General features: G+C 58.9%; 1 protein-coding gene across 3 annotated transcripts in view; it reads right to left on the bottom strand.

Moving 5' to 3' along the window:
• ARHGAP26 (Rho GTPase activating protein 26) overlaps positions 1 to 20,155 on the bottom strand; it is a 107,071-nt gene extending 86,916 nt beyond the window's left edge. The window contains exons 1-3 of one of the 3 annotated variants that reach the window (XM_079319722.1): positions 19,789 to 20,155; positions 1,021 to 1,116; positions 87 to 148 (exon numbers count right to left, since the gene is read on the bottom strand). In XM_079319722.1, the coding sequence (XP_079175848.1) occupies positions 87 to 148; positions 1,021 to 1,116; positions 19,789 to 19,942 (312 nt within the window). In that variant the 5' untranslated portion in view covers positions 19,943 to 20,155. The remainder of the gene's footprint in view (positions 1 to 86; positions 149 to 1,020; positions 1,117 to 19,788) is intronic. The other 2 variants (XM_079319723.1, XM_079319721.1) reach the window with 2 other exon arrangements.
• Between the last annotated feature and the right edge of the window lie 2,786 nt (positions 20,156 to 22,941).

Below are 22,941 nucleotides of genomic sequence, written 5' to 3'. Positions count from 1 at the left end.
CTGTCACTGGGTGCCCTGGGTGCCCTGGGTGCCCAGCCCTGCCCCAGCCCTGCCCCAGCCCTGCCCCAGCCCTGCCCCAGCCCTACCATGCGCATGCGCTCGTCCTCCAGGTTCCGCAGCACCGTGGCAAACTCCTGCAGAGACTTGGCTGCAAGGGACACAGTCAGCATTTAACACTGCATTTCCACAGGAATGCACAGACACAGGGCTTTGTCTGTCTGTGTTTGGGTGGGGAGTTGGGTTGTATTATCTTTGCTCTCTCCCTAGAAAGGTTCCTGCTGCCCACAGAAGCAACAGGCAGCAGAGCATCCCCAGGACCTGGCTCCCTCCTCTAGAGAGCAACATCCTCAGCTCAAAGCTGCCCTACCCAGCCATGAAGCAGCCCCACAGCACAGCACTGGCCTCCAGCCCTGCCCAGCACACGAGGGGCAGCTCCCCAGCACGGGCACAGCACCAGGGAGACCTGGATGAGGAGCTATTTCTGTTGAAAGACTGGGCACAAATAAACGAGCAAAGTTAAATCAGGGCTAAAGCTTCTTTGCTCTCCTGGCTCCAGATGATGTGCACAATAAGCTCTGAAAGTTCAGCTGGGGCAGGAGCAGGATGAGAGAGGGAAGAGGCTGAAGGCACTGCCCTGTGCCAGGAGAAGCTCCCTGGCAGAGCCAGGCTTAGCTCAGGGAGCAGTGCCAGGCTCAGCACTGCTGAGTGCCTCAAGCACAGGATCTGTGCCCCAGCAGCAGAGCACAGCCCCTTGCAGTGCATCCAGCCACAGCCACCTCCAGAGTCCCCTCTCCAGTGCAGAACACCCAGCCAGCTGAGATGGTGTCAGACACAGGCAATCTTCCCCTTTCCAACTGGGACACATTCAGGCCAAGAAGCAACCACTGGTTCCCAGGGAAGGCTCTGCTGCTGTTGAGCCCAGGCTGATTCCTGGTCCCCTTGGTGGCCTCCTGAGTGTTTCCCTGCCCTGCCCAGGGCAGCAGCAGCAGCAGCAGCAGCAGCAGCAGCACTAACACTCACCTATGCAGATCTCATCGTCCGTCTCGGCGTCGCCGATGCAGCGGAATTTGAACTCGTTGAGGGAATCGGCGAATTTGCGCTTGGCGGCCGACAGGTCTGTGAGAGAGCAGCAGAGCAGGGATGGGACAGCCCCAGCAGCAGGAGGCAGAGCACACCACCCCAGGCAGGAAACACCACAGGGAATACCCTGGCAGCAGGGAAGCCCCAGAGCGCTGACCCACCCCAGGACAGGGCTCTGTGGGGTCCCCAAAACGCCCCACAGGACATGAAACCTCCAAATACCCAAAGAGCCACCCCAGAGCCATGGGGCAGCAGCAAAGGTGACACACAGTGACACTGTCCCCAAGAGATGCACCCCTGCCACGCTCCTGTCCTGCAGCTTTGCTGCTACCCAGGCTGCAGCTCTGCCCCAGCCCTGCATCCTATTAAGTTCTTACTGGCAGTGACCTGAGTGGACCCAGGATTGGCTTTTCAGAGCTGGCACACACAGACAGGGCTGGGCACCGTGGGGCTGCCAGCAGTGCCAGTGTCAGGAGCACACAGTGCTCACTGCCCCGTGCATTTCTTCACCCAAAGCCCAAAATTCCAGGGTTTTTCCCTTTCCCAGCACAGGTGGAAAATGTGCACACAAAGGCTGTTTGCTCCTCTCAGCACCAACAGCCAAGAGATACCCACAGCACAGTCCAAGTGTTGTGCTTTCCCCATGGGATAAGGGAGCTGGCAGCTTTCTGCAAGCACTAAAGCTGTTTTCCCATCCTGCTGCTGACAGCCCTGGGTTAATCCTGCCCAGCTCAGTCCCAGCTGCCTTCACACAACTGCTTCCTAAGGCAGCAGGAAATCACCCAGCCAGGGCAGGGAAATCCCCAGGAGCTTTCCCAGTGGAAAAGTACAGAGGGGGCTTCTCCAAGGAGAAGGTTCACACGTAACAGGATTTGCACTTTGCTCCCTGGAGGATGGAATGAGCCTGGTTTTACACCCTTCCCCTGCCAGGAGTCTCCAGGGCACCTACAGAAACAAGACACGTTTTTTGGGGAAACTTCTCAGCATCTCCTGGCCAGGGTTGAAAAGAGGGACTTGAGAGGGTGGGAAGGTTTGTTCCCTGAGCAAAGGGCACTGGGACAGCTCTCCCTGCTCTTTTCCACATGCCCCTGCTGGTGTCAGCAGCAGAGCAGCCTCCTTCCCTCCCAGAGCAGCCCCAGGGCTCAGGGACCCCCACCCAGCCCCTCCTGCAATAACCCACCCTGCCCTGCAATAGCCACAAAGATGATGTCAATGATATTCATGATGTTAATGAGGTTAACGATTCCAGCAGCCATGTCCTCCCCCAGCCCCTGCTGGCCCCCAGCCCCCCGAGCCCCTGGCCACATTCCAGGTGCCACATCCCCACCTGAGCCAGGCCTGATGTGCCACCCCAGGCTGGGCAGGACCCCAGGGCTGGAGGCTGCTGCAGCACAGGGATGAACCCCTGGGGGGACCTGGGGCAGGGTCACCACCCCCAGCCCCACCTGAGAGTGAGGAGCAGCTCAGGGCTCTGGGACCAGGCACAGCAAAGCCAAGAGCCTTGGGAGCCAGCAGCACTGACAGCAGTGGCCCAGGGTGCTTATAAATAGGCCAGGGAGAGGGAGATAACTCCTGGAGTGACACTGATAAAGGGTAAAATTAGCAGCAGGATCAGCCAGAAAAGGAGAGAGGGGCACCCATGCCCACCCTGTGGGGCCCCTGGGCCACTGTCAAACCCACCCATGCCCCAATGTCACCTCTTCCTAAAGCTGCACATTTTGGGACAATACCCCTGCAGTGGAAGCAGGAAGGCACAGGGAGAACAGGGCAGCCCCTTAAGAGCCTCAGCCCCTGGGGGTTCTTCTTTCCCAGGGCTGGGAACAAACAAACCCAAAATCCTGCAAAGGCTCAACAGAATCTGCTGCAAAACCACCCAGACGCTGCACGTGAGTCTGGCAAGTTTTCCTTCCAAATTCTCTGCTGGCTTGATCAGTCAACCAGAGCATCAGGGAAAACCAGCACAAAAAGCTTGAGAAATCCTTCTGCCTGAGCAACACAACCAGCTCAGATTGCAGCTATCATCATAATCATCATCATCATCATCATCATCATCACCAACAGCTCCCTTTTCCCACCTGAGCTGGTGAGGATGGGACAATTCCTTCAGGAAAAACTTCCCCCTGACAGAACAACAGAACACTGGCACACACAAGTCCACCTGCACAGCTACACAACCAAGGATCTAAATAAAATGTCCTTTTCAAGGTGATGCATGCTCCCCACCTAGCCCTGGATGGCTGCAGCAGGGCAGAGGGCAGCAGCCTGTCCTGGCATCCCCCTGTGTCTGTCCCTGTCCCTCACACCCAGCCCACCCTCCTCCTCCCTCTGCAGCTGGGAGCTGGGCAATTCCTGGCTGAATCCATCCCAGGCCAGCCCCAGGGCTCCCTCCAAACCCGGCTGAAGGGACCCTCTGCAGCCCCCAGGAATCCTGCAAGGGATCAGCCCTCCTCCTCCTCAGCTGCTGACAGCCCAGTCTTTCTGGGAAGTGGCTGCAGGGAGACTGAAGTGGCCTTTTACATATAAAGCCTCTTCCAAAGGAATTTGGAACTGGTGAGAAAGCAGTTTGTAGAAGAAGTGTCATGATTTCCCAAGGCTCCTCCACAAGAGCAGCACCCCAGGCACTGAGGGGTGACCCCATCCCAGCCAGGCCTGCAGCCAGCACCCCAAAAACAACAGCCAGGACCCTGAGGGGAACCACAACACACACAAATGAGGTGTCACAAATGTCCCCTCCTGCCTGGTCCTGTGCTGGAAAGATCAGGTCAGCCAGGGGAAAGTGAAACTGCTGGCTCAGAGGTGGGGGCTCTCCCCAGAGCTGACTCTGCTTTGCTAATTGAGCTGGAAAGAGCAAAAAGCTCTGGCTCAGCTGGACTGGGACAGGCCAGAAGCAGCAGGATGGGGGCTCAGGTTAAAGACAAACCTGCTGCTGAGTGTGGCCAGGAAGGGTTAATGCTGCTACAAAGGGGAGCAGAGGATGCTGCTGCAAGGCAAGCTGTGGGCTCTGCCAGAGCTCTGCTCACAGGAGCTGGATTTCTACACTTCCTGCAAAGAAAACTGCTTAACAGCCTGTATTTAATGTTCAAGTGGACAACAGGAACTGAGACTCCTGCCCCTTCCTTCCCCTGCAGCAAAGAACAGCAGGAACACAGCTCAGGCTGTCTGTCCCCTGCAGAGGGACAGGGGGACAGTGCCAGCCCCAGGCAGGGCACAGGAACAGGACACAGCACCTGGCCACTGGGGCAGCCCCTGCACAGCCAGCACAGAGCAATCCCAGGGCTGGGATGGGTAATCCAGGCAGCAGCCACCCTAATCAGCAGGCAAGCAGCCAGACTGGAGCTGCCAGGGGCTTAGGGAGCAGCAATATGGTGTCTGTGCCCCCAGCACCCTTCTGGGGTCACCCAGAGCTCCTGCAGCCCTGGGACCCGGGAAGGGCTTTGGGGAAGGGCAGAGCTGGGCATGAGAGCACCTGCAAGGGACACATGGGACACCCATCCATCCTGCAGGAACCCAACAAGGCCCTCCTGCCTGAAAACAGCATTTACAGCTGCCACTTTGGGGTTTTACCCCCCCAGCCCCAGCCCTTGGGTCAGCACCAAGCGTCAGGAAACGCTTCACTTGCTCCAGAAGGTTCAAATCCCCTCTCTGTGCTCTGCAGCAAGCTCAGCAAAGCCCTGCTCTGTGAGACAGCACAGTGCTCTGGCCAGAGCCACTGCAGGCAGAACCAGCACTCAGCTGCTCATTCAACACCTGCAGCTAAGCAGAGATTGAGGATGGGACTGCTGGAGGTTCCCCTCTGAATCATCCTGAGCAAATGTACAAAAGCAGATGGGCAGAGCCCACCCAGCTCCAGCACAGCTCTGCACACAGCCCTGCAGAGGCTGCCCTGAGATGGAGTTAGGGGTGCAAGGACAGCAAGGTGACCCCAGGAGCAGGGCCAGGGGCACAGCCCTGTGCTCACCCCAAGGCAGGGAGAGCATCACTGCTGTGGCAGCCCCCAGACCCCTTTGGGTGCCTTTTGCACACACACAGCCCCCAGCTGAGCCTGTCTGAACAGCACAGCCAAACCCCAGCATTTCAAAACCCCAGCACACATTTTCACCAGGGGAAGTTACAAACACACAACTCAGCTCAGATGTGCTGAAGCACAAAACAACCTGAAGCTCTGTCCAAGATGCCCCAAGAGGGCAGGTCCAGGAGGTGCCACAGCTCTGGCTGAGCCTTGCCTGCAGCCAGGGCAGTGCTGGGCATCCCCATGCCTGGATCCACACACCAGCGTGGCTCCACACCCTCAATGGCACCACTGACCAGCTCAAACAGCACAGCAGGCTGGGGCAACACGCTGAAGAATGGATTATTCCCCTGGTATTTTGAGAGATAAAGGTTCTGCACTTGGTGAAAAACAAAGCTGTCCCTTGGAAGGATTGCCTGGCTGCACAGCTAAAATTATCCCCTGCTGCCCACCAGCCCACAGCCCGGCACGTCACCGTGCCACCCCCAAATCAATAATGCTCAGAGCTGTCTTGGGAGCTGTGCCAGGCCAGGACGTGTTTGCAAAGCTTCCCAAGATCCCTGATGGGAGGCACTGGAGGTGCAAGGGAAATGAAGCCAGAACCCACCAGGGCCAAGCTGCCAGTCCAGGGTGACACCCAAGGCAAGAAGCCAACCCTTCAACGCCCTGCTCCAGCCACTCTCCTGTTCTCCCCTGGTCTGAGGAGCTGATGGTCACTTGGAACCCTTGTGCCTCACTTCCCAACCATGGATCAGCCCTGGGGTGGCTCAGGCTCTGGAGCATTATGACTTGATGGGCAAGTGCTCAGAAGATCTGAGCAGGAAGGATGGAGAGGCTGTGAGAGCTCTGCCTTTCCCCCCTGAGTGTCACCAGGGTGGTGACAGTGGCAGGGGAGGCAGCAGGGGTGGGTTAATGATGCAGCTGATGAGGTGTCCCTGACACAGTTAATGAAGTGCCCCTCACCAAGGGTCCCACCCACAGGGACTCCAGCCCTGGGCATGGGAATCATCAAGCAATGACCTCTCCATTCCACAGGAAAGGAAATCTGGGAGACTCCCCCTGTGCCTTGTGGAGCCCCTGGAGGATGCTCTGCCCTTACCCAAGCAGGGCTTTGCAGAGTGAAGTGCTCTGTCTTGAGTCCAGGCTGGCCCTGCCCCAGCTCTGCATTAATCAGGTTATTTTAATGAGCTGCAGCAGCTCCTGGGTCAGAGCTGTGGGCAGAGGGGCCAGAGGAGATGATGAAGGGTGGGGAGGAAGGTCAGCAGTGGCAGATGGAGTGACCAGGAGCTCTGGGCACTCCTGTGTGTGCAGCCACAGATGCCTGGCAGCACAGCCTGCCCTGCCTGCACCAGGACACGCAGGAAACAAAACCCAGGGATGATGTAAATGACCCCTGGAAAGGCTTCCCACTCCTGGAGAGCCTGAGGAGACAGATGTGTGCAGCTGCAGGAGGCACTAGCCTCCCTCCCAGCAAGGAGCAGAGGGGCTCAGAGAAACCCAGACCTGCCAGAGCCCTCCTACAACCACTGCACAGCCCCAGGATGGCCCTGGGAGAGCAGGGGCTCAAAGCCAGGTACCCCCACCCAGCAGGCAGCCCCCAGGCTGACCAGCAAACCCTCCAGCACTGAGCAAAACCCTGCCTGGGGCTCCCTGGTGCTCTGCCAGACACCCCAGTCCTCCCACAGCCCCTGACATCCCCCCACAGCTCCTGCAGGGGCACAGGGCAGCATCCCCCAGTGCCATCCCTGCTCCCCTGTGCTGGACACAGAGTTCTGAGCAGCAAAACAAAACCAAACGGGATTTCTCCACTTCCCCACCCAGCTCCCACGTCTGGCACTTTGCCCTGGGCTTGTTTTTGTTCACATCCTGGTGTTGTTTTGTGGCAGAAGCCCCTGGCCCATCCTGACCTGCAGGCACAGTTTGCTGGGCAGGGAGCACAGGGGCTCAGGAGGGAGCAGCAAGGGCTCTGAACAAAATCAAATGTAAATATTCACCACTCCAACACAGAGCAGGGATGCATCCAAACAGCAAACACAGGCCACAGCTTAAGTGCCTGGAAAACATCAGGGACATGGAAATGAATTTCATTTCCAATGAAATGGAAAATTACAGCTCTGGCTGGCATTTCCATGGGCTGCACGGTGAACAACACGAGGAAGCAGCAGTGAAAACCCAGTGTCCCAGGCAGACTGGGGATCTGGGCACAGTGCTGGCTCACAGGGCTGTGCCACTGCACCAGTGCCTGACCCTCAAACCCCCATCCCTGAGCTATTCCCAAAACAAGGATTTCAGTATCACATTTCCCCTCCAGCTGCACGCTGCCCCACTGCCACTGCTCCAGGCAGGGGATGGAAATGCCTCCAGCCTCACACCTGGCAGTGAGGGCAGGATGGAAGTGACACCTTTACTCACAGCTCCCCATGGCCCCCAGATCCCTCCCTGGGAGTGCAGGTCTGCTCCAACCAGCATAACACTGCTCCAGTAATTGTAGCTTCTCCTCAAAGTGCCAGGGGAGGTCCAGGTTGGGCATCAGGAGAAATTTCTTCCTGGAAAGAGTGGTCAGGCATTGAAAGGAGCTGCTCAGGGTGGAGCCCATGCCTGGAGGTGCCCAAGGAAGGACTGGATGTGGCACTCAGTGCTCTGGGCTGCTTGACAAGATGGTGCTGGGTCACAGGCTGGACTTGATAATCTTGGAGGTCATTTCCATCCCCAGTCATTGTGCAATTCTGTGATTCCTCTCCAAACCCTGGCACGACCCACAGGAAGGCTGCAGATGACTTTACCCTTGTTACCACAACATTTCATCGACTGGAGCCTGGAATCACATTTCATTAGGACAGAACACCCTGCCTGAGACAGCTAATCGATTTAGAGGACACTAATCCACAAGAAATTTGCTCCTGACCCAGGCCATGCCCATTAGTGGAGCAGAGGGGGTCTGGCAGGGAGGGCAGCCCTGCACGGGGGGCTGTGCCAGAGCAGACTGCCTCAGGCACTGGCCCTGCTTCTGGATCACTCTGTCATTAAATTTAATTAGTTAATAGGTGGGCCACAGGGAGCCTGCTTGATTTCTCAAAACATTGGGGTGCCCAGAGGATGGTGGCCCAGAGACCCCAGGTGGGCAGGACAGGAGATGGCACAGACCAGCCAGGCCATGGCAGGGCAGTGCCAGCCCTGTCCCCTCTCTGTGCCCACCCCAGGGCAGCAGCCCAGGCCACAGACAGCCCAGGGAAGGGGGCTCAGCCCCCAGACCCTCCAGCACAGCTCTGCACAACCTCCCTCCTCCTCCTCCTCCTCCTCCTCCTCCCCAGGAGACTGAGGAAATCCTCTTGTCACCAGTGCTCCTCCACCTCAGCTGCAAGAACAGGAAAAATCCCACTGTGCTTGCAGGAACATCAGTGGCAAGTGAGTCAATTTTTCCTGCTTGGGCAGGAAAAGAGAAATATAAATGAAACCTCCAGTGGAGATGGGGAGGCAGGCAGGGTGAGAACAGGGATGCAGAGCCCAGAGCACAGCACAGAGCCATGGAATGTCCAGGTGGGAAAAGCCCTCTGAGATTCTCATTCCTGCTGCTCCCCTGGCACTGCCAAAGCCAACACTGACCATTGTCCTCATCTGGAAAACCCCTGCAGGGATGGTGAGTGGGCAGCCTGTGCCAGTACCTGACCACCCTTTCCAGGAAGAAATCACTGCCTTAGCTGGGCTTTCCCCAGAACTCATGGGAGGGCTCTGCCTGCAATGGTTGGGATTTTTTGGGAACATTGCTTAGCAACCAGCACTCAGCCAGGGCATTGCTCTGGACAGACACTGCTCCAGCAAGAAAAGGAATAAAACCAGCACAGGGCACTGTCCCAGGCACTGTCAGGGAAAGGCACACACCAGCTCTTTGCACAGGTCACTTGGCCCAGAGAACCCTTCACAGCTGGGACAGGGGTGTTTCCCTGTTCTCCTGGGACAGGGATGTTTCCCTGTTCTCCTGGGACAGGGATGTTCCCCTGTTTTTCATTTTCCTGGGACAGGGATGTTTCCTCTGTTTTCCTGGGACAGGGATGTTTCCCTTGTTTCCCCTGTTTTCCTGGGACAGGGATGCTTCCTCTTGTTTTTCATTTCCCTGGGACAGGGATGCTTTCCCTGTTTACCCTGTTTTCCTGGGACAGGGATGCTTTTCCTGTTCTCCTGGCCAAAGGTGCTGCCACCTGCTCCCCAGCACTGCCCTGTGCTCCTGATCTTTAGGGCATCCCAAAGGAATGGCAGGGATGCTCCCAGGTGTGGCTGGGAGGAGCTGGGAGTTGCTGCTCCCATTGTGCATCATGGAATCCCAGACTGCTTTGGCTTGGAAGGGAGCTCAAAGCCCTCTCATCCCACGCCCTGCCATGGCCAGGGACACCTTGCAGTGGCCCAGGTGGCTCCCAGCCCTGCCTGGGGTGCACAGTGCAGGGAGGGTGGGAGCAGGCAGCAGCCAGCCCGTGGCTGTGCCTCAGCCCCCGCTCCACGTGCCACAGCCAGATGGTTTGGAGGCTGGTGAGCTTCCCACAGCTCCAGCTGGAAACCTGCCTGGCACCATGGCACACACCCCCCTTCCCTCAGTGCCATGGTCCCTGTGCCACAGAGCACCCCCTGAACACCCTGACCCCACCAGCTGCTGGGCACAGAGGAGGGGAACAACTCCCAGCCACACCTGGCACCATCCCTGCCATTCCTCTGGGATGCCCTAAATATCAGGAGCACAGGGCAGGGCTGGGGAGCAGGTGGCAGCACCTTTGGCCAGGAGAGCAGGGAAACATCCCTGTCCCAGGAAAACAGGGAAAACAGGGGAAACAGGGGAAACAGGGGAAACATCCCTGTCCCAGGAAAATGAAAAACAGGGAAAGCATCTCTGTCCCAAGAAAACAGGGGAAACATGGGAAAACATCCCTGTCCCCGGGAAATGGAAACCAGGGAAACATCCCTGTCCCCAGCACAGTGACAGGCACTCTCGTGCCCGGGGGAGGAGAGGGGGATGATTCACAGCAGTGAACAAGCTGTGCAGGTTTGTACAGAGCTCCCCCTCCCTCCCTCCCTCCCACCCAGCACGGTCACGCTGCAGAGACTCATCACAGCACCCCAGAGAGCCAGGGATGCAGGGACAGAGAGGGGTGCCTGATACAGCCTGTCCCCCTGCTGTCCCCCTGCTGTCCCCTGCTGTCCCCCTGCTGCAGAAGGGCCCCAAAGCAGCCACAGCACAATCAGACACGATGGGGGCACGGAGCCCCTGTGGTGCTGCAGGAATTCCAGCCCTGGTTCATGCCCTGCTCCTGCCCTGGGAGAAGCACCTCGATTTTAGGGTGCCCACAAAGGGGTGGTGGTCCTGTGCCATCCCCCAGGTGAATCAGCCAGGGCAGCACCGTGTGAGAGCCTGCAGACAGCCAGCCCTGCCTCCCACCTCCCTGAGCAACCATGGGAACAGCATCTCCTCAGGGATCACAGTCCCTGTGAGCTGCACAGCAAGGGGAAAGGACCCTGCAGAGCCAGAGCCCAGGCACAGGGGACATGGAGGGTGCCACACACCCCACGTGATGCCACATAGCCCACAGGTGATGGCACACACCCCACAGTGATGGCACACACACCCCACAGTGATGGCACACACACCCCACAGGTGATACCACACACCCCACAGTGATGGCACACACACCCCACAGTGATGGCACACACCCCACAGTGATGGCACACACACCCCACAGTGATGGCACACACCCCACAGTGATGGCACACACCACACAGTGATGGCACACACCCCACAGTGATGGCACACACACCCCACAGTGATGGCACACACACCCCACAGTGATGGCACACACCCCACAGTGATGGCACACACACCCCACAGTGATGGCACACACCCCACAGGTGATACCACACACCCCACAGTGATGGCACACACACCCCACAGTGATGGCACACACACCCCACAGTGATGGCACACACACCCCACAGTGATGGCACACACACCCCACAGTGATGGCACACACACCCCACAGTGATGGCACACACACCCCACAGGTGATACCACACACCCCACAGTGATGGCACACACACCACAGTGATGGCACACACCCCACAGTGATGGCACACACACCCCACAGTGATGGCACACACCACACAGTGATGGCACACACACCACAGTGATGGCACACACACCCCACAGTGATGGCACACACACCCCACAGGTGATACCACACACCCCACAGTGATGGCACACACCACACAGTGATGGCACACACACCCCACAGGTGATACCACACACCCCACAGTGATGGCACACACACCCCACAGTGATGGCACACACACCCCACAGTGATGGCACACACACCCCACAGTGATGGCACACACACCCCACAGTGATGGCACACACACCACAGTGATGGCACACACCCCACAGTGATGGCACACACCCCACAGTGATGGCACACACACCCCACAGTGATGGCACACACCCCACAGGTGATACCACACACCCCACAGTGATGGCACACACCCCACAGTGATGGCACACACCCCACAGTGATGGCACACACACCCCACAGTGATGGCACACACACCACAGTGATGGCACACACCCCACAGTGATGGCACACACACCACAGTGATGGCACACACCCCACAGTGATGGCACACACCCCACAGTGATGGCACACACCACACAGTGATGGCACACACCCCACAGTGATGGCACACACACCCACAGTGATGGCACACACACCCCACAGTGATGGCACACACACCATAGTGATGGCACACACCCCACAGTGATGGCACACACACCCCACAGTGATGGCACACACACCCCACAGTGATGGCACACACCCCACAGTGATGGCACACACCCCACAGTGATGGCACACACACCCCACAGTGATGGCACACACACCACAGTGATGGCACACACCCCACAGTGATGGCACACACACCATAGTGATGGCACACACCCCACAGTGATGGCACACACACCCCACAGTGATGGCACACACACCCCACAGTGATGGCACACACACCCCACAGTGATGGCACACACACCACAGTGATGGCACACACACCACAGTGATGGCACACACCACACAGTGATGGCACACACACCACAGTGATGGCACACACACCCCACAGTGATGGCACACACCCCACAGTGATGGCACACACACCCCACAGTGATGGCACACACACCCCACAGTGATGGCACACACACCACAGTGATGGCACACACACCACAGTGATGGCACACACCACACAGTGATGGCACACACACCACAGTGATGGCACACACCCCACAGTGATGGCACACACCCCACAGTGATGGCACACACACCCCACAGTGATGGCACACACCCCACAGGTGATACCACACACCCCACAGTGATGGCACACACCCCACAGTGATGGCACACACACCCCATGGCACACACACCCCACAGTGATGGCACACACACCCCACAGTGATGGCACACACACCCCATGGCACACACACCCCACAGTGATGGCACACACCCCACACAGTGATGGCACACACCCCACAGTGATGGCACACACCCCACACAGTGATGGCACACACCCCACAGTGATGGCACACACTCCACAGTGATGGCACACACACCCCACAGGTAATAAAAAACCAAAAATGGCCCCAAAATCCAGTGAGATTCCAGGGATTTCTAAGGAAAAAACCTGGGAAAATGAGTGGGCAAAATATCCAGAGGAAATATAACTTAAAATGGACCAAAAACCTCTTAAAATGGTGCAAAAAATGGCCCAAAAACTCCTGCAATCAAACACACCCAAACTCTGCCAAAATTCCAAGGATTGGTGGGAAAGCATCAGGAAAAATCCAGGGAAAGTTCAGCCTAACAAACCAGAAAAATCCCTGAAAATTCGCACTAAGAAAAGCAAAAATCCAATAAAAACTAAAATGAAATTGCCCAGAAATAGTCCTAAAATCTACACAAACTGGTCAAAATTCCAGGCATTATTGGGAAAAACACTGGGAGAAATCCAGCAGGGCAAGTTTCCCTGTGACCCCCAGGCAGAGGCAGGTGGGTCAGTGTGCAGCCCCTGCTGGGACACCCACCCCTCCAGGGCTGGAAAATGCTCCTGCTGCTGATTCCCACTGGGCAGGAGGAGGAGGATCAGCCTGTGCTGAAGCTGAAGCACATATTATCACCTGTCCTATCCCCCATTTGAATAAAATCCCAGACAGGTTATTAAAGATGTGGCAGCACAAGCCACACAGGTCATGCAAATGAAGAAAGAGAAATCCTTGGTGCTTGTGGCTGAGCCACAACCGTGTCCCCTCCACAGCTCAAAGTTCCCTACACAGGAATGAAGAGAAAAAATGCACCTTTGACACAGGAGAGCCACCTTACACCTCAGCTGGCTGAACAAAGCAGGAATAAAAACACAGTAAATCATTTCAGCAAATGTGGTTTGTGAGGCAGAGGGAGAGCCCGGGGGCAGGCAGGGACCCCCAGACCCCCTGAGCATGGAAGGAGCTCCCTGGCAAGGCATGAGCTGCAGGAATCCTCCCCTGCTGCAAGGCAGCAATTCCCAGGCCCTGGAAGAGCCAGGCTGGGCTGTGCAGCCACAGGTGACTCACCTGGGCTGCCCCACACCCAGCACAGCCAGGTGCCAGAGGTCACAGCAACCCAGCCAGGTGCTGCTGCTGCCTTTGCACCCTCCAGAAAGCACAGAGAGCTCCTTTTCCTGCAGAGGAGCCCGTCAACTCCTGTGCTGTCCTGGGCTGGAGCCAGCTCTGAGCACTGCACCTGCACAGGGGGGCAGTGCCTGGAGAGGCCAGAGCTAAAGCTGAACCTTGATCCCTCTGGTGAGAAGGTTTGGGCTGTGACTGCTTTCTTCAGGGACCAGAGGAGCAAAAGGGATGAAAATAACCTAAGATGGGCTTTGGGTTCCTTCTCCCCAGCACCTGGGGTGTCACCCAGATGGCACCAGGATAAAGCAGCCCCAGACTGGGAGCAGCCCAGCACACCCCAGGGCTTTCTGCCTGCAGGGCACAGCAGGGCACTGGGGGGCACAGCACTGTTATTTACCACACCTGCCCTGTGCCCACCTGGGCCAGGGTCCCCCAGACCCACTGCCAGGGCACGAGGGAGCTGCACAGGGGCCACGGGGACAGGGTGGGACAGGCAGTGACAGAGGGACAATCAGCAGCACTGGCCTGTCACGTTTCCTTATCACCTGCCCGAGCCTTGTTTGTGTAAAAAGAGAGTTAAGCAAACACTGGGCAAAGTGTGTTTCACTTTCACTTCCAGCCTGCTGCAGCTCCAGAGCCAGCTCGGTGTGGGATGGGCACTGCCACCCCACTGCCACCCCACTGCCACCCCACTGCCACGGGCACAGACACACAGACACCTCCTAAAGGTGGTGGCAGCAGATGTGTGGGACAGAAGCCCCCAGCCTCTGGAACAGCACCAGGAACCACCCCAGAGCCACCACAGCCCCCCAGCATGGTGCAGCACACGGAGTCAGCCCAGGGGCCAGCTCATTAAAAATTAAACTCATTAAAACCACAGCCAGCAGGCAGAGGCAGAGGGGAGGGCACACCTGTGTGACAGCACAAGGCACCCAGCTGGGAGCAGGGGCAGCCCCAGCTCTCACCACAGCCAGCATGGGACACTCTGGTGGAGTAGAGCTGGCATGAGACCTGGGGGACAGAGGGACAGACCTGCCCTGGGAGCTGGTGGGGCCAGAGGAGTTCCCAGCACTGCAGGATCCATCAGCAACCACCCCTTGGGTCCTGTCCCTCCTCGCTGCTGCCACAGCTCTGCAGTGACCTGGCCAAAAACACAGCTACAGGAAAAGTGACCCACAAACCAAACCCAGCTGTGCCTCGTGGGGCACAGGCACCTCTGCCTTCCCCTGGAGCCGTGCCCAGCCCGTGTGCCCCCGTGGGGAGGGGGCTCAGAGCCCCAGCCCAGCCCCAGCACACAAATTGCAGTCTGTCCCTGGGACACGGCAGCAGCCGGGGCGTGGACGGGTTTGGTGGCCTCAAATTAGTGCCTGGGAGTTGGAAGAGGGAAAACAGAGCAGCAGAAACGTGGCAGGGCACTGGGCTGCAGGGGACAACAGCCCCATGGCCAGTGGGACACGGGGCTGGCAGCATGGGGGGGAGAGGAGAGGAGGAGGGGGAGGTGATGGCTGGCAGCCCTGCACCCCCACATCCTCTGCCCTTCCATGTGCTGCCTGGCTCCCAAAGCAAGCTGCAGCACCTCCCCATCACCATCTGGGTGCCTGGGCTGCAGCTCCCTCTCCATGGAAGCTGGAGGTGATGCCAGCACAGGGACGAGCCACTGGCTCCCTGCCTGCCCCTGGCACAGGGACATGCAAAGGGATGGAATCCTTCAGCATCCTTGGTCCTGATGCCACCACAGCTCCTGTGCTGGAGAACGAGTTCCACGGCACCCAGGCTCCCAGTTCATTATTTATGTCACACTTGAAGTCTCTGCATCTGCAAAACTTTCTGAATAATTTATGGATGGTGGATCAGGGAGGAAGAGGGACACGTTTTGCTGAAAACCAGGTCACTGAATACCAGCCAGGCAGCAAAGGGAGACAATGGAAACAGGCACAGAAACTCACTGGGGGAAAAAGATCCAACAGCATTTCTGTACACACAGACACACACACACTCCAGAGATGCCCTTGGCATCTGAGGATATTTAGCAAGATCAGCCCTTCAGCAAATGAGGATAATTTTAAACCTTCTGAATTTATTTTTGCTTCTAAGGGAAGGAGAAAGTGCTGTGAATCATTGTTATTTCTCTCTGTATCTACACTGAGGGCAGAAGCAGGGCAGAGCAGCCCCTCCACCAAACCTGGCAGGGATTTTGTCACCTGTCCTTACTCCAGTCTCACCATCCCTGTGTGCTGGTGTGGCTGCTCCTGCCCAGCTCTGCAGAGGGCTCTTCCCCCTCTTCATCTTCCTCCCTCCTCCTCCTCCTCCCCTCCACCACCCAGCCCAAGCAGCCCTTCACCAACACACGCTCTCCCCACGCCTGTCTCCATACAAAGAGGATGTGAAACGTTCAGCAGAAGAGGCAAGAGGAAGGAAAAGGAGAGAGGACATTGCCAAGACCTCACATAACTCTGCAGGCTGTCACACTGCCCAGACACCCTGGGAACCCCTCAGTACACAGGCAGCCTGTCCTGAGCCAGGGGTCTGCTGTCCCCAGGCCTGCCCAGCCCCACAGCCACTGTCACAGCAGCTGAGGAGCAGCCTGGAGACAAGGACAGAGAGATAAGGCCACCATGGCCAGCCATGGGGGGACAAACCAAAACCACCTGGGAACAACACTTAAAATAAAATAAAAGCTGGCTAAGAAGAGCAAGCAGCCACAGTCAGGAATGGCCCCAGGCACCGTGGGGGCTCACAGGGGTGACATCCCAGCCCCTGCAGCAGTGACACAGATACAACAACCAGCAACAGGCAGCACAGCAGCTCCTCACCCCTGGAGCATCTCCATCCCTGCTGCTGGGCACTGGAATGGTCTGTAAGGCACCAGACCTTGGACCTGTCACACACTGAGGGTGACACACGTGGGAAGAGCTGGGTCAGATCCGTGGGAAGCACTGGAGCAGCTGCAGCCACTGGAGTCACTCCTAGAGCAGGAGAAGGATGCACAGAGGGCTGAGCATCCCACCAGGGGGGGGACAGCCCTTCCCAGCCTCCATGTGCCCCAAACCCTCCCCAGAGCGCCCTGGGGACCACCCTGGTGCCACACGTGCCAGGGAGGTGACAGCAGGGCAGCAGTCTGGGCCTGGACACTGATTTACCCTCAGCAGAATCAGCAGAATCCTGTCCCTGCAGCCTGGGCACCACTGGAACTCCCCCCAGCCTGTGCAGGAATTAAGGGCTAATCCAGGAACACATTCAATAGAAGCTACAAAACAATTCAGCCATAAAAACATCCTTATCTCCAGAGGCCAGCGAGCGTTCTTCCTGCCCAGAGCAGCACAGCCACAGCCAGGGGACAGGAACCCACAGCACACCCCAAAACACCTGCACACAGCACACCCCAACACCTGCACACAGCACACCCCAACACCTGCACACAGCACACCCCAAAACACCTGCACACAGCACACCCCAACACCTGCACACAGCACACCCCAAAACACCTGCACACAGCACACCCCAACATCTGCACACAGCACACCCCAAAACACCTGCACACAGCACACCCCAACACCTGCACACAGCACACCCCAAAACACCTGCACACAGCACACCCCAAAACACCTGCACACAGCACACCCCAACACCTGCACACAGCACACCCCAAAACACCTGCACACAGCACACCCCAACACCTGCACACAGCACACCCCAAAACACCTGCACACAGCACACCCCAAAACACCTGCACACAGCACACCCCAAAAACACCTGCACACAGCACACCCCAAAACACCTCACACAGCACATCCCAAAACACCTGCACACAGCACACCCCAACACCTGCACACAGCACACCCCAAAACACCTGCACACAGCACACCCCAAAACACCTGCACACAGCACACCCCAAAACACCTGCACACAGCACACCCCAAAACACCTGCACACAGCACACCCAACACCTGCACACAGCACACCCCAAAACACCTGCACACAGCACACCCCAAAACACCTGCACACAGCACACCCCAAAAACACCTGCACACAGCACACCCCAAAACACCTCACACAGCACATCCCAAAACACCTGCACACAGCACACCCCAACACCTGCACACAGCACACCCCAAAACACCTGCACACAGCACACCCCAACACCTGCACACAGCACACCCCAACACCTGCACACAGCACACCCCAAAACACCTGCACACAGCACACCCCAACACCTGCACACAGCACACCCCAAAACACCTGCACACAGCACACCCCAAAACACCTGCACACAGCACACCCCAACACCTGCACACAGCACACCCCAAAACACCTGCACACAGCACACCCCAAAACACCTGCACACAGCACACCCCAACACCTGCACACAGCACACCCCAAAAACACCTGCACACAGCACACCCCAAAACACCTCACACAGCACACCCCAAAACACCTCACACAGCACACCCCAACACCTGCACACAGCACATCCCAAAACACCTGCACACAGCGTGCCCAGGGTAACAGCACAGCTGGCCACCTCAGCCAGCACCTGCTAGGAGCTCACTGACTAAGCCCAGAGACACATTGGGACTCAGCAGCTCCCTCCCAAAAGGGATTTTCTGTGATGAACAAGGCTGTAGGATTTGTTCTGGGATGAAATGAATGCTACAGGCAGGGCCAGGCACTGCTGCCTTCAGCAAAAGCTCCACAGCAGAACACAGCTCAGACCTGCTGAACCATAAATGCACCCACAGCTGTCGGGTTTGAGATTGTTTAACCCCAAATGCCAAGGGCTGGTACAATGGGAGTCCCTGTGAGCCAGATGTGACCAGCTGCTGCTGCAGCACAGAGGAGCCACAGCCATGGGGCTCGGTGTGAGATCAGAAGGGGAAGCAGCGGGAATCAGCCCTTCTGGAAAGGACAAGGTCTGTTTCCTTCAGGGAAACAGAGCATCACCTGCCCCTGCACCCTGGGGTGACCTCGCTGCCCCACAGACCCCACAGTGACCCTGGGCAGGCTGGCTCACGGCAGGTGATGCTGCAGGGGCTCCATGGCACCTGTGATGGTGACGTGCCCCTGGCACCCCATGGCACAGATGGGTGACCATGTGTGCTGGGTACACACACCCCCAGACGGGGAAGCACCCTGTGATTTGGGCCTAGGAAACTTAAAAACAGAAAAAACCCAAATGACCCCGCGAAGGAACAGCAGAAACAGAGTCACAGCTTGGGGAGCAGCCCACCCAGCCCAGCACCCCGAGGGCACAGCCATGCAGAGGTGTCCCCAGCCTGGCCGTGGGACAGAGCCAGCCCAGCCTGGCCACGGGGGAGGGCCGGGCACTGCCAGCCACAGGTGAGGCTGTCCCCTGGGAGCCACAGCCTGCGTCGCCGCATCCTCCTCCCACCCAGACCCCTCCGCACCGGCTCGCAGCTTTGCAAGCAGCTCCATGGAGACGGAGAGGACAGAGAGGACAGGACAGAGGGGACAGCCCTGGAGGGACCAGCCCGGGCAGAGCCGCACTGGGGGCTCCGGGCATCCCCAACCCTGAGCACAGAGGGGACAGAGGACAACCGGAGGCGGGGGGCTGGGGGAAAAGGCATCAACCCATCACCCCAGAAAATCGCTCCCAAAGGATGCGACCCCCGAGAGCCACGGACCGGAGCTGGTGCACCAGAACCAGAATCACACACATCCCAACGGACCGCGCACGGACCCGGACCGGAACCCTGCACATCCCCACGGATCCACCCCGATGGACCACACATGTTCAGGGCACTGGGGCAAGGCCCGCGCTGTGCTGATGGTCCAGACCCAGGAGCACACATGTCCCCATGGCAGGAACATCCTGCTGGACCAGCACCAGCACCGGGCAGGTCCGCATGGCCCAGCACGGCACGGCACAGCACAGCGGGCAGCGGGGACCGGGCTGGGCACAGCGGGGACACGGGTGGGCGCAGGGGGACCGGGCTGGGCGGGCACGGCCGGGGCCGGGCGGGGGTCGGGGGTCCCGCAGGGCCGCCCCCAGCCCCGCACTTACTCTTGAGGGCGGCGACGAGCGACTTCCCGTCCTTGATGAGCTCCTTGATGAACTTGTTGGTCTTGTCCAGCTCGGCCTCGTGAGAGCGCAGCCTCTCCCGGAACTGCGGACTGTCCAGGCAGCACTCGCTGAACTCCAGCGCCGGCAGCCCCATGCTGCCCGGCACGGCGGGGGAACGCGCGCAAGAATCCGGAGCGAACGCAAAGCGGAAGGGTTTTTAGGGCGAGGCGCGCAGCCGCCGGTGCGGGCGGGCGGCGGGAGCGCGGTGCCGGGCCAGGCCGAGCCGAGCCGGAGCGGGGCCGGAGCGGGGCCGGAGCGGGGCCGGGCGGAGCGGCGGGAGCGGAGCCGCGGGGGCGGAGCCGGGGCCGCCGCTCGGGGGGCGCCGCCCGCGCCGGGCCCGCCCGCGCCGCCGCCGCGCCACGCCCTCCCCGCCGCCGGCCAATGGGAGCGCGCCGGTGCCTCTTGTCCCCGCCTCCTCCGCCCGCTCGACCAATCAGCTGCGGGGGCGGGCCCGGGGCGGGCCCTACCCGCGGCTCCCGCACCTGGGCCGGCCCCGCCCGGGGCAGCGGCGGCTCCGCAGCGGCGGCGCCGGCCCGGCCCCGGCTCTGCCCCGGCTCTGCCCCACTGTGCCCTGCCTCTGCCCTGCTCCGCTCCCGCCACCCTGCCCTGGCTCTGCCCCGGCTCTGCCCCGCTACCGCCACCCGGCCCGGCCCTGCCCCGCTCCGGCCCGCCCCGCGCCCGCCCGGGTGGCTGCTCGCACGTTCGTGCTGCCATCGCACATCTGTGCGGGAGATTATTGCCCGGGCTTAGTGGTGTGATCTGAGAGAATAAAGCCGTAATCTCCTGGAAGGGCTGGATGCGCAGCGGCAGCGGGAGAAGGCGGCACCAGCGCGGAGCTGCGGGGCCCTGTCCCCGCGCCGTGTCCCCAAAAGAGCATCGTCCCACGGACGGTGGCTGTCACCACTTCCCTGCGGGGATGATGGATGCCGGCACTTCTTCCCCCGCACATACAGCCCCGGTGGCTTCTCCCCTTCAGCAGCACGCCAGGAATTTGGCCGGGGCGCAGCAGCTGGCTCGTCACCTCCTTCCCTCCATCTGCAGCCGCACACGCCAGCTGCTGCTCCCGGCGGGTCCCCTGGCTGCCATCAGGTGCGCGGTGACAACTCATCCCCAGGACAACGGGACTCAGCGCAGGGAGCTGAGCTCAGCCAGTCCCGGCTCAAACACCGGCCCCGAGCCGGGACCCGCACGGACCGGGACCCGCACGGACCGGGACACGCAGGGATCGGGACACGCAGGGATCGGGACACGCAGGGACCGAGACCTCTCCCCGCAGCCGGTGACACAGCGCCACACTCGTGGATAATCCCCGCGTTGGAATTCGCCGTGTCCCCCCCGCTCCCACCGAGCATTCCTGGTAGCTCAGCCGTGAAATACCAGTGGTGCCAGCGCTGCCACCCTCGGCACAGGGTCCTGCCACCCCCGGCACAGGGTCCTGCCACCCTCGGTACAGGGTTCTGTCACCCTCGGCACAGGGTCCTGCCACCCTCGGTACAGGGTCCTGTCACCCCCGGCACAGGATCCTGCCATCCCCGGCACAGGATCCTGTCACCCCCGGCACAGGGTTCTGTCACCCTCGGCACAGGGTCCTGTCACCCTCATACAGGGTCCTGTCACCCCCGGCACAGGGTCCTGCCACCCTCGGTACAGGGTCCTGTCACCCCCGGCACAGGGTCCTGTCACCCTCATACAGGGTCCTGTCACCCCCGGCACAGGGTCCTGTCACCCTCGGCACAGGGTCCTGTCACCCCCGGCACAGGGTCCTGTCACCCCCGGCACAGGGTCCTGTCACCCTCGGCACAGGGTCCTGCCACCCTCGGCACAGGGTCCTGCCACCCCCGGCACAGGGTCCTGTCACCCCCTCACAGTGTTCTGTCACCCTCGGCACACGGTCCTGCCACCCTCGGCACAGGGTCCTGCCACCCTCGGCACAGGGTCCTGTCACCCCCTCACAGTGTTCTGTCACCCCCGGCACACGGTCCTGCCCGAGCCGGGCTGGCAGCACGGGTTCCAGCCCATCCCGGGTTCCAGCCCATCCCGGGTTCCAGCCCATCCCGGGTTCCAGCCCATCCCTCCTGTTCAAAACTTCATCCACCTGCGTTTTCCAGCGGGCACGGGAACCCGACACCAGCTCAACCTTTTGTCTCTGGTTTGTTTTTTTTCAATCCTCCCAAGCACGATTCTCTCCATCCTCACGCCACAGCCTAATTCAGGCTGAGTCACCGCCTTCAAATATGGTTTGTGAGCCACGTTTTTTTGGATGAGGCCTCCTAATTATAAAAAAGGATGTAATACTAATTACATGCTTATCTGCTAGGCAGGATATAAAGTTTAATGAGCTGTCATTTACGCCATATGCACTCAGCCCCATAAAAGCACGAGATATTATTTGGATTATGCTCCCTGATTCTACCCTGCACAAAGCCACAGGAGCACTATTCTGATTTTATCCTTCTCCATCGCCATTGTTCGTATTTAAAAGTGTTCTAGTACTTACTGCTAATAGAGAAGAACCTGTAACTAGATTTATAGGGCACTGCCTTAGAGGATGTGAATATCTGGGGCTCAAAATTGATTTTTTTTTAGCATTTTTTTCAGAATCACAGAAAGTGATGATGCTCAGACTGTCATTTTCTGATGAGGATAGAATCGAGGCCATACAAAGCTCTGCCACACATGAAGCACCACACATAGCACTGGGAGTGAGGCCTCACACAGACACTGAGGAATCTTCTCCCCTTTTTCTGGCTTCATTCATCAGAAGACACGCGTGTTTGAGCTCCAAATGTGGCAGCAGAGCAGAGCAGCAGGGAGGAACAGCCATGGACATCTTCCAACCCTGTTTTCCTAGGATTGTGCATCCAAACTGCAGGAGAACATCACAGAATGTCGTGAGTTGGGAGAGACCAGCAGTGATCATCCAGCCCAGCTCATGGCCCTGCCCAGGACACCCCAAGAATCCCACCACATTCCTGAGAGCATTTATCACTGAAAGGAGAAATAAGCAAACAGACTTCCACATCCTCCTGCCTGTGGGTAGCAACAGCTTGCATCCCTCTGTAATCCCTGCCATATTTGCCTGCTTTGGTTTAT

This window comes from Erithacus rubecula (genome assembly GCF_903797595.1).
Source record: "Erithacus rubecula genome assembly, chromosome: 16".
Lineage (NCBI taxonomy): Eukaryota > Metazoa > Chordata > Aves > Passeriformes > Muscicapidae > Erithacus > Erithacus rubecula.
Note: the sequence above shows the minus strand (reverse complement) of the source record. Positions and strands in the feature narration are given on the sequence as shown.